This window comes from Corella eumyota, chromosome 4 (assembly GCF_963082875.1).
Source record: "Corella eumyota chromosome 4, kaCorEumy4.1, whole genome shotgun sequence".
Taxonomy (NCBI): Eukaryota; Metazoa; Chordata; class Ascidiacea; order Phlebobranchia; family Corellidae; genus Corella; species Corella eumyota.
In genome coordinates this window covers 6,621,928-6,639,767 of record NC_137493.1, presented here as the reverse complement: position 1 = coordinate 6,639,767, position 17,840 = coordinate 6,621,928, and the positions used below count along the sequence as shown (strand labels likewise).

The 17,840-nt window shown below is 31.0% G+C and overlaps 1 protein-coding gene across 1 annotated transcript in view; it reads right to left on the bottom strand.

Annotated features, from left to right (window-relative positions):
• The window catches only part of LOC145751261 (uncharacterized), a 41,655-nt gene extending 29,691 nt beyond the window's left edge, over positions 1 to 11,964 (bottom strand). The window contains exons 1-25 of the mRNA XM_082567367.1: positions 11,786 to 11,964; positions 8,964 to 9,065; positions 8,694 to 8,792; positions 8,439 to 8,537; positions 8,205 to 8,303; positions 7,865 to 8,050; positions 7,438 to 7,461; positions 6,990 to 7,088; positions 6,520 to 6,720; positions 6,200 to 6,298; positions 5,997 to 6,095; positions 5,714 to 5,812; positions 5,098 to 5,196; positions 4,712 to 4,810; positions 3,529 to 3,597; positions 3,279 to 3,407; positions 3,062 to 3,160; positions 2,857 to 2,955; positions 2,476 to 2,673; positions 2,140 to 2,242; positions 1,903 to 1,997; positions 1,649 to 1,747; positions 1,436 to 1,528; positions 1,027 to 1,102; positions 46 to 154 (exon numbers count right to left, since the gene is read on the bottom strand). Of these exons, the coding sequence (XP_082423493.1) occupies positions 46 to 154; positions 1,027 to 1,102; positions 1,436 to 1,528; positions 1,649 to 1,747; positions 1,903 to 1,997; positions 2,140 to 2,242; positions 2,476 to 2,673; positions 2,857 to 2,955; positions 3,062 to 3,160; positions 3,279 to 3,407; positions 3,529 to 3,597; positions 4,712 to 4,810; positions 5,098 to 5,196; positions 5,714 to 5,812; positions 5,997 to 6,095; positions 6,200 to 6,298; positions 6,520 to 6,720; positions 6,990 to 7,088; positions 7,438 to 7,461; positions 7,865 to 8,050; positions 8,205 to 8,303; positions 8,439 to 8,537; positions 8,694 to 8,792; positions 8,964 to 9,065; positions 11,786 to 11,896 (2,684 nt within the window). The 5' untranslated portion in view covers positions 11,897 to 11,964. The remainder of the gene's footprint in view (positions 1 to 45; positions 155 to 1,026; positions 1,103 to 1,435; positions 1,529 to 1,648; positions 1,748 to 1,902; positions 1,998 to 2,139; positions 2,243 to 2,475; positions 2,674 to 2,856; positions 2,956 to 3,061; positions 3,161 to 3,278; positions 3,408 to 3,528; positions 3,598 to 4,711; positions 4,811 to 5,097; positions 5,197 to 5,713; positions 5,813 to 5,996; positions 6,096 to 6,199; positions 6,299 to 6,519; positions 6,721 to 6,989; positions 7,089 to 7,437; positions 7,462 to 7,864; positions 8,051 to 8,204; positions 8,304 to 8,438; positions 8,538 to 8,693; positions 8,793 to 8,963; positions 9,066 to 11,785) is intronic.
• Positions 11,965 to 17,840: the final 5,876 nt, after the last annotated feature.

Below are 17,840 nucleotides of genomic sequence, written 5' to 3'. Positions count from 1 at the left end.
ACGGCATCGTAAAACATTAACTTAAAATCAATTGAAATATTTTACCTGCTAACAGCATAGAGAGCTGCCTCGGTTGGTACAATACTATCATCTCCCAATTCTTTCATTTCATTCGTTGTTAAAAATCCGACACCACCGATCGCACTTTCGTCGCCTAGGTTGTAAAATATAACGAAATATAAGCTGCACTATTAACTTAAATTACCTGAAACCGCATTGTTAAATCCTTGGTAAAGATCACGTTTAGTAACTTTTCTTTCAAGTAAAAGTAGGCCTCCTATTATTACTACGCTACGCATCAGTTAACTGTATTGTTGATTTAAATCTCAACAAGCTACTATCTCAAGTCCAATTTCTAAGTACTGTGTGCTCGCCTTGGCAATAATAACGAGTTCTAGTTTGCCTATTACTCTTGCATACTCCCAATGCGTTACATGCTAACAAATAACCGCAGCCTGGCAAAGTCAAAACGTTTTGCACATTCTTATCGAACTAACTGGTTAAGGGGAATTTTGTTACGGTTACTAACACACGCATGGGTAATTTCGTTTGAATTAGATCCCAATCTCTGTTGACCAAAAAAAAATCGATGACATTATAAGCGAGCACAAAAATATGCGAAAACGAAAATAAATATTAGGTCGTAAATGGGCCTTGGGAGATCGGACAGTTAAAGCGTATAAGTTACGGCGTAGGCAATCTTGTAGGTTAACGAGATAATATCAAACGTTACTGCTCAATCGAGAAGTCTATTAAAGTTTGAAGACCATAAAAATCAAAGGTGGTCAACTATTTTAAGAAACTTTGTTTAAGGTGGTTGAGGTATCTGTTTTTGATGCCTGCTGTTTTAAATATGACAACAAAACTTATTTTTAATATCAATCTGCCAATTATAAACTGAACGAATTAACCCATTTCTAGTATAGACATTAAATTTTCTTAAACTACATCGCAATGCTCTAAATATTTTAATTTTATTACAAAATTCGTGACGTCACGATATTTATGACGTCATTGTTACCCTACCTTCGTCATCAGATGCGTCGGACATAAATCCCTCGTTGATAGTTTCCGGACCCAACCTTTTCTTTTCCTCGGTAACCTGCAATAAACAAATGTCTTCTTCATCAAGGATGTCGTAGTCGCCATAAAAACATTTAAAACAGAAGTTTGTGCAGCCTTGCATTTTAGAATAAAACTTATTCTTCGTCATTTTTAATTAGTTGTCCACTTTTTTGATTTTTATTTTATTTTAAGTAAAACGCAATAATTTAAATTATGAATTTATAACAGGAAATAGAAATGACTAATAAAAATGTCATTGATTTTTTTCAAACTGACAGATAATACGCTATAATTATTGCGTTTATTATCTGTAACTACAATAGTTTATGTATTTAGTATTTAATATTTAAAATACAGTCACGTGACTTACCGTTTCTGTGGTTTCCGTCGTGACAGTTTTCAGCGTGTCCACTATTGTGACGTAACCGAGCCTCTTGGCCAATCCGAGCGCAGTATTTCCACTCTGAAAAAAGTAAAATTACAATTAACACCGAGTAAGCCGCTCAAAAAACACTCAGACTAGATTAAAGTTAAAGGTATAATATTGAATTTCTTATAAAATTGATAATGAAAGTCGTTTTACATTGGTCAGCTCATTGGGTGAAGCTCCGTGTCTCAGAAGAAGTTCGACCACGTGGCCATGTCCTCGCTGTGCTGCTTGATGCAAAGGTGTAAACCCATTCTAAGAACAAAATATACATTACTAAAACCAAAAAATCAAATCAGTACGAATTGTATTATAAACCAAATACGATTCTAAAACATCTAATTGCTACTATTTAACAAATATTTTATCCTTTACTTAATTTTTTAATCATTTTTACTGATTGGGCATACCTTTGTTTTTGCGTCAACTTTTGCTCCTAGAGACAACAAGTAGTTAGCTACTTTGATATTTCCATGATATGCTGCAACGTGCAACGGCGTACATCCTAAAAAAAGAAAGTTAAATGAAAGTTTAATTCGCACTGCCATTTTACATAATAAACCCAATCATAAAATACAAACTTAGTTGTTAAGTACATAGTCAGATTATAAAATGAAATAACTGAACCTATTTATTTTTAAATGTACCTGATTTAGTAAGAGGGTCAATTAGTGATCCACCATCGTACAAAATTTTTGCAACAGAAATTCGATCTTCCTGGGCAGCAAGGTGCATTGGAGTCAATCCATGCTAAAAAATTGATCATTTTTTTTCTTTTAAATTTTGCTTAGCAATTAATTATACGAATAACAAATATTTCTTATTACGTAACAGTGACAGTATTACTTAACAATTCACAAGCAAAAATTTGTTATTAAGATAAAAAAATTATTTGTTGTTTTTATAATTCATCCATTTTTGTCAAATTTACTTGTAAAATAAAAGTATCTCATAACCTTTTATATTTAGCAAAGTTATTTTACCTTAGCTGCTGCGTTTACGTTTGCATCTTTTGACAACAACAAACTACACATGTCAGTGTGGCCTTCCTGGGCAGCTAGATGCAAAGCTGTTACCTCCATACTAGTTTGACTGTTCGGGTCTGCGCCGTATTCCAATAAAGTTATGGCGATCTCCATTTGATTTTTCTTAGCTGATATATGAAGAGGAGTGTAGCCGTTCTGAAATAAAGTTTAATATTAGTTAATTAGGACAACAACGGTGAAGATTGAGATAGTTGGCTCAAGTTAAGATCGAACAAGCATTTAGTTATTACATGTACATCCTAAGTGATAACATTACATTAACAATTATGGTTTAAAGTTAAGCCTAACAAATAATAATACTTTATTTATTTTACTTACTTTTCCTGATGCATGTGGAGAAGCACCTGACTTAAGAAGCAATAGTGCCACCTGTTGGTTGTCGTAATGTGCAGCGACATGCAGTGGCGTAAGGCCGTTCTGAAAATATACAAAATGAAGTGTTTATTTGAATTGTAAGTTAATAATTATAAACATTAACAGATTGTTTGATAATTAGCATAACTATTTAAGTATAATTTTTAACCTTCCCGACGGCGTCTGGCGATGATTCCCATTTCAAAAGTAAATTAGCAACTTCCAATCTTCCGTATTTCGATGACAAATGCAACGGCGTGAATCCTTTCTGTAAATTTAAATAAAAGCAAATCTTTTTACCAACGTAGGCAATAAGCATTTAAAATATTCCAATATACTCTAATAATAACTGTTTTTTATTTTAAAAATTTGAATATCGTTATTACCTTGGTAACCATTTCAACTGATGCTTTATTGTCCAAAAGCGCCTCACAAATAGCCACGTGACCTTCTTTAGAAGCTACGTGCAGCGGAGTGTAACCGTCTTTCATGACGTCATCGACCTTAGCGCCATTCTTTAAAAAATAATTGTCGATGTATAATAAAAACAAACAATCAGTTGTACTATTTTACACGAAAAATTATTTTTTTTAATGCATTCTTTAAGGAAAATTTGAACAAATTTAGGCTACTTACAGCTAGCAGTAGTTTTAGTACTTCCAATTTATCGAGCCTTGCCGCCAAATGAAGACAGGTTTGGGATTCCTAAATTAAATAAAAAGTAACAACACATTTTTATTATATTGAATACAACAAATGCAGGGACTGTGTACAGTTTATTTCAACCAACCACTAAAAAAAACTAGTAGCTACGTTTGAATATAAGAAAGTTGTGCAGGAAAATTTTAAAATAAAATTTAAATGGAGCTTCGTTTTGGGCGGAATATCGTTAACTTACCTCGATGTAAATACCTTCCCATTCCTAATTTGTTCGCATTAATTAAACAGAAAATTATATTTAGACAAAAAAGGAATTTTTTTTAATTATCTTTTTTATTTTAAAAATATGTCAACATGCAGAAAGCGTAAAAAAATTCTAATATTTATAAAAATACAAATTCTGTCATAATTATATTAATATATATACATTAAAAATGGCAACAGTAAAACGAAGAGGAACGTTCGCGCGTTGCTGGCTTCTAAACACTATCAAGTTAAACAATTTTTTAAACGTGTTTTAAAAATATTGAAAACCATTTTTTAGCAAAGATGAGTATTTTATGCGCATATTTTTTAAAAGGCTTTGTGTCGAAACTCTAAAACATTTTATCAAAAATAAGAATTTAAGAAAAAAATTTTTATCAAAAATAAGAATTTAGTTTTTAAAGCTACCTACATTACAACGCGAGAAGCTCCTCTGGGCACACAAAAATTAAAAAATCACGAAACACATCTGGCAACACTGGTACATTTAACAAGGACGGATTACGCGGCAAATTACAAATTTTCAAAACTTGTTCAATGTCAAACCTGACTTTGACTTTGAAACAAAAAAATTATCGAACGTGCTTAACAAGTTCACCAGAAAAATGATTCAAAATCTTTCTGTTTAAAAAAACAAAAAGATTTGTCGAAAACGGAGTCTTAAGCAGCGACATGCGATTAGGTAAAAGTTGAAAATTACTGTTAGTTATCTTGACACCAAACGACAACAACAAAAAAACAACAACAACAACGACAGACAAGCACAACAACAATAAAATTTTTTTTTTTTTGGATAGCAAGCCAGCTCGCATGAACGTTCCTCTTTATTTTTTGGTCACGTGACAACAAAAAACTAACTACAAGCACAATCACGTGACGTTTATACGTCATCCACCTGTTTTCTGGCGCGCGGGTTTGCCCCGTGACTCAGCAGGTATTCCACGATGTCATTCTGTCCGGACCGGGTGGCCATGTGAAGTGCGGTCTCGCCTCTCTGTATAAACAAAAAACAGTTATTAAATTTTCTCATGAAAGTCTTTTTAATTTAAACCTTAACTTTATAAGATTTGTTGATATTCTTTATTTAGTTTCTAAGGCTACATATAAACCAATTACTATAAAAGACTTGTTGTGCTATCGTTTATGAGTTACAATGTATAGCTTTGTATATATTTGTGTTTGTGAATATAAGCATATGTTTTGCTTATAAACATATTTTAAGACTTACTGAATAAATGTATTTAAAATTGGGTTGACCACATAAAACATTCTGCTACTTACCACATTCACTGTGTCAAGGTTTGCCTTCTTTTCTACAAGTAATTTGACTATTTCTTGATGTCCCATAAAGCACGTGATATGCAAAGCAGTGAGACCCGACTAAAAATTTAAATAACAAAATGATTAATTAATATGTAAATTATTGTTTTTTTTAATATCGACCTTAAATATGGAGAATTAATATTTTAAGATGTGGTTAAGAAAAACAGTTTGTGTTATTACCAAATAATTAAATGCCCAACGAGTTATGTTTAAAATTATAGTTATAGTTATTGTTTTCGAATGTTAACTCAACAAAAAACAGTTTAATATCTATTACATTAGGTTTATAATTAATATAACCACTGTGTAAACGCGGTGGTAAAAACATAAAGTTAATTTTTGTTATTTTAAGATAACACTGTTTGTTTATCACACATAGACTGCTAAAATTATGTGTATTTTCCGCGCATTAAACGCTTAGAAACATAACTTAGGTTACTTATTTGCATTTTTGTTCTTGGTTACTTATTTTGTATTTTTGCACTTCCTGAACTTATACAAATTTTTTATTTGATTTTGGGATTACATACTAAACTATTAGGCAACCTATTGTCGTAATATTTATGTTTTATACCTCAGTTACAGCCTCTATGTCAGCGTTATGTTGAAGCAACAGTTCGACAACTTTAATTCGATTCTTTTTACATGCAACATGGAAAGGTGTAAACCCATTCTAAAAGTTTAAAGAACAAATATTAAACAAATGTAAATAAATTTGCTTAATGTTAAAGCGCCAATCTAGTTCATTTGTATAGTTGTAATACCTAAAAATTGTAAAACGATTTACGAAAAAAAAATTTTTTTTTATAATTTGGAATAGTTTTGGAAATGTTTAAAATTGTGTTGTTTATTCTTACCAATGCTTTGCAGTCGATGTTAGCATTATGATCTAGAATCAATTTTGTCACATCCACGTGACCACAATGTGCAGCAATGTGTAACACACTTAAATAATCCTTGAACATAAATAAAAACGAAACATATTTTAAAATATATACAAATTTAAAAAAATTAAAACTAATAAATATTTTTTTTTAAATTTAAATGACGTCACACTTACCCCGGTTGCGTCATCGACTGAATAATCTTTTTCCAATAAATACTCAATGACGTCATCATGCCCCCCTTGCGCCGCCATGTGGAGAGCAGACAATCCGTTCTGAGTCAAAAAAAATTGTTAACAGCAAAAAAGGGAAGCAAAAGTGGAAAACATCTCTATCACTTACTATGGGTGTTTAAAAGCAAATTTTTGTCATTAGAGCAAATCGTAGAAACGCAAATACTAAGCAGAATACACAAATATCTGTCAAATACACCCATTTCAACCGACAACATTTGAACCGAATCTTTTGTTAATCTCGTTTACTTAAAGCCACATACCTTTGTTCGCGCAAACTTCGGTGTGTTCGAAGACTCAATAAACAACTTGACGATCGGCAAGTGACCAGAACGAGCTGCGCAGTGAAGCGGAACGAGTCCGTCACGTGTGCACGCGTCTGCCTTACCGTTCCGCTCGAGTAGAAGCGAACAAAAACGAGTATGACCCCGTTTGGACGCGACGTGCATCGGAGTAATTCCGTTCTAGAAATGAAAAAATCAATTTATTAAATTAAAAAAACAAAATTTCGTCAATTACACAATGTTTTTTACAGATGGCCATAAAAAAATTAAAATTTTAGGACGCAAATGCCAGGAGTCTTGATTAATCTATAATTAGAAATTTTTTTTTTAATATATTAAAAGGCATTAATAAAAAAGGTGAAAAATCAGAAAAATGACAAAATTGATGTTCACATATAGACTTAATAAACTTCAACTAAAGTCAATTTTTATTACAATATTCTACTTACCTTGGCTTTAAAATCGACTTGTGCTCCTCTGTTAAGTAAGAGTGTCGCAACGTTAACATTGCCGTAATGTGCAGCTATATGCAGTGCCGTAAAACCACTCTGTAGAAGTAAACAACAAATTATTCATGAGCTTACGTAATCAGTAATGGCCGTTAAGGGCGTGGCATAAAAACAAAACACTTCAAAAAAAGGTGGCAGCAAAATTACAAAATACTGGCAGCGAATAAATAAAACTTTTTAAAAAGCGATAAATAAAACCAATAAAAAATTGACTATAAATAACATAATAATTTAAAAAAAGTATTAGCAAAAAATATAAGTATTATTAAAATGCAAAATGCAGCTAAAATTTGACTTAAAATAATATAAGCATGAGCAAAAATACAAAACTGCTTGTACAGTATATCAAATATAACAAAAAAAACATGATAAAAAAATGAATACTTACTTCTGTTGTCCGGTTTACCATCATCTTGAAATTGCAAAGGCGAGCAAAAAAGTACATGAAAAAAACAAAATGTTATGAATTGATAAAAGTGTAGCATATCCAAACCAAAGTTAAAATATCAATTTCAGAAATGAGTTTTGTATTTACTGTGAAATATACACCATATCTTTAACACGTAATAAATAATTGATTGAATGTATATATAACATTTTCCAATCTATTATTCACTGCATTATACAAAGCTTCTTAAACTTAAATTACACCAACAAAAGCCATGCATGTCTTTGAATAAAAAAAATGTATAAAAATATTTTTAGGTAATATGTCATCAAAATGGAAAAGAATATTTAAAAATCGATTATGAATATTAAAATTGTTTAGAAACCACCATTAAACTATTATAAGTAAAAGGAAAAATTTTTTTTACCTTTGATGTGGTATCAGCTGTGTTGTCGTTTTGAAGTAAAAGGGCTGCTGCCTTCACGTCATCTTTTCTTGCTGCAATATGCAAAGCAGGCAATTTAACTCGTCCTTTGACGTCATTATCCAGCAACAGCGCCACCACCTTATCTTTTCCTTCTTGTAAGGCGACTGCTAAAGGTGTAAAACCGTCCTAGAAAAAAAGCTAAAAAATAAAAAAAAATCTGCAACTGTAGCAAGTCAGTTTGCATAAAAAGGGGTTAATATCAATAAAAACAATACAAGAACAAGTTTTTGGTGAAAAATAGAAGAAATAAAAAATGTTGTAAATTGTGTGTTTTGAATACCTCAGTTGAAATGCTCTGATTGGCTCCATTCTTTAGTAAATAATCAACAATATCCACGTGACCTTCTTGGGAGGCCATATACAGAGGAGTAAATGCATTCTATTGATTAAATAAAGATTTGTTATTTGTTATCTGGCATGTTGTTTCCCAATACATTTTAAAGCGTACAAAATATCCCCCTATTTAGTGATAACAAAAAACAACAAAGTATTGATTTTGAAAAATAATGTTTACTTGTGCCTGTGAGTTGGGATCGGCTTCCCGCTCAATCAAAAGTTCAACTACAGGCATTTTTCCAGCTAATGAGGAGATATGTAAGGCTGTGTTTCCCCTCTAGAATTTAAAAAACAATCCATAAACAAATACGAACAACGACAAGAAGAAGATAACATTGACAAAGGATTTAAGTCATATAAAGAGTAGCACACATGTTACAAGAAACAAAATATTAAGTAAATAAAAAAATGTAATTTTTAAATTCATGGTTACCTTTGTCGTCTGATTGATTGGCGCGCCACGCTTGAGAAGTTCCAATATGACGTCACAATGACCCTCCTTGGCAGCCAAGTGTAGTGCTGTAAGACCGCTCTGTTAACATTCAAGTGTAAGGTATTAGCGCATTGTGATTTATTTTCCATAAACCTTATTATTAAATATCGAAAATTTGTCAAAACTTTATTTAAATTCAACAAGTGTGCACTTTATTTTAATGTCAGTTCCTTTCTGTGACGCAACTATTCTATTTTAAAAAGAACTTACGCTATTTGCAGTCGATATATCGACATTTTCCTGGTCCAATAAGTTGACGAGTTTTTCGACATTTCCTGATCTTGCTGCTCTTAAAAGACTGCCACCACTTCCCTGAAAAACAAAAAATTAATTTAAAAAAAATTTCAAATGTATTTTGAATGTTAACAAAAATGCCCAACTAAATAAAGTCCAAATTTTTGGTTATTGAACTTTGAAATAGGATTTTATTCGTAATAAACAAATATTATATATTCCATGAGGCGTAAATACTAGCTATTACGTTATTAAAGGATGTGGTTCAGAGAGTAAATAGGCCTGACATTTCTATGAAAGCCGGTATAATAAAACCTTAACGGTTACAGTATATGAGTTTGAAAAACAAATAAGATTATTACAAATCTCATAACAATAAAACAACTCTAACGGAAATACATTTCGCGCCTTTTTGAGAAAACTATTTTTCTCCTATTTTTGAATTTTTTGTGATTTTAAATTTGCAGCTGGACACTGCCCTGACCCGAATTATTTATCGCGTATTTAACGGCAAATCTTATAGTATTGATGCAGCATATGTCTTTAATTGAATGAATGTAATTAGGCGTAAGAGGAATCTTCGTTCTGGACAACGCGTGGCCCAGTTTAAAAATTAAAAATTAAAGGACAATATGGCAAGCGTGGTGACGTAATAAAATAACAAATACACAAAACAACAAAAACAAGTGTTAAAAAAGTTATTTATTAAAGAAAAATTATTATAAAGCAAAAAGTTCTGCTTTAATTTTGTTGTTAATTAAAATAGATTAAAACAGCAATTTATATGTTATTTTAAATCTTATATGTATATTTTAAATGTTTTTTAAATATATGAAAAAAAATTAAAAAAAAAGAAAAAAAGGGTATTTTAGTTGTATAAAATAATAAAAAAAAATTTTCGAGACTAAGCAAGTTGCAAAGATGAATTTCGTCTGTGCAAATTCGTCTCGCTTTTTTTAGCAATTCCTATTAAAAACTAAATTATTCATTACCTGCAGCTTATATCGGTATAAACGAAAAAGATTAGGCTAGGTATCTTAATGGCCTTTGCAGCTGTTTTTTAAACATGCATTGCAGTTTAAAAAAAAAATTGATTTTTTAAGCAATACTACAAAAACAAAAATAGTAATTCTTTTTGGATAATTTAAAACCTAAAACGGCTATCAAAAATATTAGTAATACAACACTTTTTATAGTAAGTTTATGAATTTTAGTTCTTCTTTTTATGAATTTTTTCCCCTTTTAAAAGTTACCAATACACGTTAAATTTAAATAACTTACACTTGAAGTTGTGGAAGACAACGATTCGGGATGCTTTACCATATTAATCATATATAAACTATTTGCTATACCTTAGTTTAAATACACAAACAATTATTATAGTCCACTTTTAATTACAGCTCTGTGTCTTAACTCTAAATTGATTCCCTGGCCATTAAAATTCACTAGATATGCACAAGTGACCACATGCTTTTGTATTGTTCCTGATTGCATTATTGATCCAGTCTCGAAATTTGCCTGATTGCCTTTTTCTTTTTTTAACAAAAACGAGAAATAAGAGGAGGAGCAAAGTCTCGAAAGACTTTATTTAAATCGATAAATTAAATATGAGTTTTGTAGATTGAAATGCGTATGGGAGGGTTCTAAACGAAAGACAACTTGGCAATGAATAATGTAAGAAAGGAAGACAATGCCCTGCAATTCTTTAAATATTGCCGCACAATACAAAAACAAAAAGACAAATTTACAGTAGTTAAACAGTCCACTTTCAATTAAAACCAAACTTTGTTAAACATTACGAAATTTAATTATTTTTTGCACTATAAAAGTATTATCTATAAAAATAGTAAATGAAAAAGGAACTATAAAATACGGCTCATAAATTTCAGATTTCTGAAACTCATTTCTTTACACAACTATACAAGAATAAGGGTTAACGTTTGTAATAGTTTATAACTAAATTTAATGAAAAGCAGGACGTGTATAATTTAATGCTCAAATAACACTTTTTTAAGACTATAATTTGCTGAAATACGCACATAATCTTAGTACTCGCGAAGTATGACCACACATAGCCATAATAACAGTTAAAAGTAAATAACTGTATTACTACTGGGAAAATATCAGCATTACGTTAGCTGAGTATCGTTTGGTAAAACAAAAATTCAACCACAGGAATTTAATGATAAAGTGGTGCTTAGCCGTTTGTTGTGTTTATATTGATATCTACTGGTGCGAATCAGTAATTTGATAGAACCGGTGACATAGTCGTTTTTGTGTTAAAGTTTGCAACCAAACATGTGTAGCATTCTTGTGTTGCATTGTTAAAATTCTACATGCCAACATAGTTAGCTATAAAAGCTTGTTTTAGATTAGTAAAAAAGTTTTAAAGTTTCAATTACGTAACTTTTTATAAAACAAACTAGAATGGAATATATATTTGTTTAGCAATATTGATTTTCACATAACAACTTTGAAAAAGTATGACTGTTACGTCATTTGACATTGCGTCGCGCTTAAGTGAACACAGATTTCTGATGACACCCAACCCAATTTCTACTTAGACAATTTACAACACTCAGCAGAACACATGACATTTTACATCGTGGGGTTATTTGCTAATGGCGGAAACGTTTATTCAACTAACCTGGCGTTGAACCTAATTTTCGTTACACAGTTTATAAGATTATAGCCACGTGTTAAATAAATTGATATAAACAAGTTGTTGTAATGTATATTCTATACTTTCGTTTTAGCTGTGAAATAAAAACATATAGAAAACTTGTTTTGTTAAATACCTCTTTCATGCTATGAGCGGGGTCATTTGACTTTCTAACAGTGCTGTGATATTTTGGAGCACGTTTTTTCTTGAAGCTATTTTCCGAAATGTTGTTTTCTTCACTCTTCATTTTGACCAAACTTGTTTAAAATAAGTTAACAACTACATATAAGAATACTAAACTGGTCAACAACCCTACTATTCTGACCTAATACCGAGAAATAAAGTGGTTAGCAAACATACCTTTATATACTTTAACTCATATTAAAACAAATAAATATCCAAACGGTATTTCATTTAAGATGATCTAAGTACATGTAGTTTATTAAAAGTGCTAATTCTGCCTCAACTGATACTAGATTTTAAACTGGCACTTTACCACACATAAAACTTCATAGATTGCCGGTTATACCTTCAGAATATATCGAAGTCTACTTTACTTTATTGTTAACCATTAACCATAACCACCAGCAAAGAAGGCAAGAAAACACGAACTTGTTTGGTCTACTGTGTTGACATATGAAATGGAATAGCTTGTATACTTCTACTCTACCTTGAATATCGAGTTTCCACTATAATAATTTACTGTAAGTTATACTAGGCAATATAAAACGGCTGTTAAACTTAAGAACCATAAAAACTGCGCTATAAAAGTTTAATAAACTAATTTAGTCAATTTCCTTTTTTACTCAAGTTGTTTTATAATTTAACTATACCATGAAGCAAATAAATATTGCTTTAAGCAGTTACCATAGAACACTTTATCTAATATAATCAAAAAACCTTTCAATATTTTTTGTTTGTAAAACACTAAACTCTTTTAGTTTTCTAAAAACGTCTGTCACTGAACATATAAATGGCAAAGCCACCTAATTGGCAGATATCTCTGTTTTGACAATCAACAAGCAATCGAAAATCCGGCAAAAACAATACTACAGCGATATATGCAGTCTATCTAACGCTGCATATTGATTGCCTGGGGGTATAATGGCATCCTTCTTAATTTGTGGCCTACTACGAGCGTACGTTGATTAAAACAACACGGTGTTAATTACGATGTGTATTCATTATGTGATTTACAGGCGTTACTTAACACTAAGTAAGTGTTTGTTTTGCATGGCCAGCCGCCATCTTGGATTTCGATTTTATATTTAGGTTTCAATCCTTTGAGAATACCAATTTAATTTGTTAATAAGAAGTCACGCGACTGCAGCGACTCTGTATTTCGTCATAAGCTACTTAGATGCGCAATAAAGGGATAATCAATCGTGAATTAGAAAAAATGGACATTTTTACTTTCAAGGATAAAAATCCCACACCAAAAAATCAGCGTAGAAATGCTTTAAAATTAACAAAGTACGGTTACTGAGAATAACACTAAAACACAGATATGGCCCATTGCTTTTACACATTATGGGTTATTTGTACAAACAACATCTTCTTAAGTTAAAATGTTTCTTCTTAAGTTAACAAAAAAAATTTTGAAATAGTTTTTAATTAAGAAAAGATATAAAGCCCTACTAAAACAGTTCAAAATAGAATATCATTTATCACACCATATAATTATACATCAACTCATTTCAAGTACAATTAAATATGCATACCTCGTTGGTGACGTCATGATCATTAGAATGATCTTCTATCTTCATTGTTAATTTGAATTTGTGATAGATATCTATTTAACTTGTAGTTCTTTAAAACATTACCCGCTACAATTCAGATTAAACCTAGCGAGATTTAACTGCTCTAACAATACAGAACAATTAAATACAACATCAAGTTGGACAAGTGCTATTGAAAATAGCTAATTGGTTTGTATTACCAAACTCTGCCTGGCCACTTAGCCGATAGGCTATGTTATTACAACTAAAACTTAACTTATGCCTCTGCAGTCTACTCTACAAACTAGCTATTTGAATCTGGCCGTCGTTTTTTCGTTTTAAACAGTGTGTTGTTTAATTTCTGTGGTTTATTAGTATAGAAAATCAATATCCTAAACCGCAATAAAAACGACAGTCACGCTGCTTTTTTGGGATGCATTTTTTTTACAACCTAATTTCGTTAACGCACTGCCATCTGCTTTTTAAACAAAATACAATAACGCAGAACGGTCAATTTTAATTGGGCTTTGCGCCATGGTTACATAATAAGACCGTGAATAAACCAACGCATTGCCTGATTACTATAACTAACATGCAAAGGATAAAACACGCTGAACTCAAATAATATACGCTTATAACCTATGTAATTTTGACTTCACACAAAACGAACTTTACGTAACTGAAAGCGAATATACCAAGCTGAGAATAAATTATAAAGGCGTTTTTTTTCTTTGCTCATAGCACAATAGGTGACGCGTAACAAAAGAAGTCTCGGCAAAGCCAATAAACGTGTTCCCGCCTTATTTTAATGAAGTGCATTCGAGGGTTCAAATTAGGTCGTACACACAGTACTTCAATACAGTGATACTGCTCATTAAATTTTATACAAAATCAATTGCTAATTGCTTTAATATATTAGAAAACTTGTAATATATTAAACAATTCTAAAGTTAATGTGTTAAAACGTCACGTATCCCATATTAAAAATATTGAAATACAATCAATATTTTAAAAATACAAAAAAATTAATCTTTTTAGCTAAGATGACATTTCACCCAAATTAATTCAATTTAAATAGTTTTTGTAATTAATTTTTTTCCTGTCATCCAAGGATGAAATTTGATATATTTTTGAAAGGTGTTCTTTACAAAAATGTATCCCATTGATTAAATTAGTGAGCCATACTACGTGACTAGCTGAACTGTAAATATAATACATGTTCGGAGTTAACGGTGTACAAGCGCCATCTAACTAACAAAATACCTTTGAAAAACGTCCTCTGAAATCCACACAACACGACCGCACAACCAGCCTATATCCGTTTTCAGAATCCTTTTGAACCAATGGTTTATCGCATCCTACACAGCGAACCACAGTGTTAATGGCACACTTTAACACGTGGCCGTTTGTGAGGTCATGATGACGTTTGCAGTGACCACATCCTTTCTCCTGCCATTTTCTTCGACGCTCTTCGCGGCGTGCTCTTTCGATCTCTTTCGAGTCTAACTCGATTTGAGAAAATGTGCTCGCTCTTTTCGCACTGTTGGCTTTCTGCAGAGCCTGGGTTTTTCGTTTTTGATTAATGCTTGACAGCACGTAAGCCGTGCCCTTGGCAACTGGCATTTTAAGTTGCTAACATATTACACAAGCTGACAAAAACGCAATAACTTTTTAATACTAAAAAAATTGCATAATAACCAAGTGTAAAACGTTTTTTTAAAAACTTATTGCCAAAGTGTAAGGCAAAAGTTATTTATCCGACAACCTAATGGTCTTAATGACAAATTTGAGAAGTTTAACATTCAAAAAAATACTTACAATAAAACAATTAAGACTACAGGCACCTGACCTATATACAAACTCTTTTTAAGGCTTAACAACTAACGATAACATGAGTATCAAAAATTTACAAAGGTAAAAATCGCCTTTTTATGCATCTTTGAACTAAATACAATGCAATAATCTAATGACTTTTATCTACTAATATAGAAAAAAATGCTGCTGGTATTTGACTTAGCTTAATCTATATCCCTGCAAACAGTGCTGAAAAAAATCTATATAGAGACCATAATGCCAATCTATAGACCAATGTACATACAAGATAGAAGTAGACATTGATTTTCTTTGTGAAGATCATTGAACAAATGCCTAAGACTAATTAGGAATCTGCACATGCGATTGTCACTTAATTTCATTGATTTTTGCCCAACTTGTTTAATCTCGGAAACTTTCAACTCTCAAGGGTAAATCTCCTAACAATACTAATATACATAGTAGAAAATCTGATTACGCAATTTATATGGTGGTTAAAACCCGTTGCAGATAGTTGTTTAAAACTGACTTTTAAAGTAACCTCAATTTGCATAATCTCCTCATGGATTCAAATTGTTCTTCTACTATATAAACCTAGCGAAAAATTCGCCATGCCGTTCTATATTTGAACACATCTTAAAATAATCAATAACTACTAATTTAACCTGACAAATAATCTGAAGTATAAAGGATGTAGCAATTACCCAAATTTATAGAGACCACAAAACTATAATTTCAAATAAGCAGTGTATAATAGTTAAATACTATGTAAACGCCACTTGACAATGAAGAAATAAGGCTTAAATTAGCGATTATTCTGACCTTCAATTTTTCCCGTTTTCGCTTTCGGTTCTGACCTTTCCTGTCATCAGACGAAGAGGTCGTGGACACGGTCGATTGTGACGTAATAAATGAAATTCGTTCGGACCGGCTCTGGACACCTGTTGAAGCTAAAAATAATGGAAAATTCGTAAACCAACATTAAAAGTGTCGCAAGTAGAAAATGACATTACTTTAATGATTCGACCTACCAGTATCTGTTGATACATCTCTTGGTTTTACCATAGTCACATTTTATTAAGTTTTACTTAGTTAAAAATTAAACCTAAAATTTCTAAGTCACTTAAATACCTTAAAAGCTTATATTTTTTCAACGTTTATTAAATTGAAATCTTAACTAATTTAATTTAAATATTGCTTTTTATTATTTACCGTTTATTAAAGTTATATATGCACCAAAAAACGTTACTTAAAAGCTTGTACTGAACGCAAACTGTTCAAAACAAAAAAATCGGTAAGCTAAACAAAAACTAAATATCTACTCAGTAAGACATTTAAAAAACAAAAACTGAAACTGTTCCAGTATTTACGGGCTGGAAAGCACTTTAAATTGGTTTATCGTAACTTGCTGGCTTTTCTTTCATGTCATTATAACTCAAGTCGATGTAACGTCGTGCATTATTTATGTTTGAATAAAAACTAAGGTCGCGAGTTTACGCAAAACCAAGTTAAGAAAATAAAATAACGATTTATTGCGGTTTTTATTTGTGTAAGCAACATGCCAGAGTCTGTGTTATTGCCTTATTTTAAATGAAGAGATGTCTTATGAATGTTTTGTTGTATTTTGAATCTGAATAACTGATAACTGTCATAAGGAGTCCTTGATAAAAAAAAAAAAAACAGCATAAATAACTTATTGGTACATATTAAATTTAAACGAAGATAAATAACCAAAAATTTAATTAGTACCTCTATTTCTTTTAATGGAATGCGGAGAGTGTTTTTTCTCCTTAGCTGAACTGCTTGAATTTAAAAATAAAACACATAAAATGTAATAAGAAAAAGTTATTTTACAACATCAATTAAATAACATAGTGTAAGTTTGGCAATTTTTACTTTGGATGTTTAATCTCCTGAACAGTTTCCAATTCGGTTTGTTTTGAACTTTTCCACTCCAGAACTTTACTTCTCATTTGAGAACTCAAATATTCACTTTCGCAAGGAAGTGAGTGACTTTTCTAAGAAACCAACATAAAAATTAGAATTCCAAACTTACTTAAACAAACAGTAAAAGTTTTAAAAATTAGTATATATATGGTCAACTTCTTTTCCAAAAAGATTAAAAAAAAAGTTTAAATTAAATTTACAACGACGTTAAAAAAGTTTAAAAATCTATTTTAAAATGTCAGAAAATTTTTTTAAAAAAGTTTAAAAATTTAATTAAAAATGTAACAAAACGAACTAATTTACCACAGCATAGATGGCTCTTTTCTCCGATGCTCGAAATCTTAAAGAGCGACCTCTCAAAAAACGTTCTCTATCTTTTCGTTTATTATAAATCGAATTAAAAACATGCCCTCGGTTATACATAATTTCTAACTATAAGGTTTACTAAACTATAAGTCAATTTGACCGAATGTGATTGCCACCAATAGTTTTATACACTTGATCAGTCGAATTTTATTCTATGCCTATTATAATTATCATTCATATATATATGACAATTCAAATTCCGATATTCAGTGCATTATCAGCTGAAAATCAATACCGAGATATATTGAACTATTTGTGTCAAAATCAAGGCTCTAACGAGATTTAATTAACAAATAATCTCGCATGGGAACAACGGTAATACATCGAAAACATGAAAATTCGTTTAGT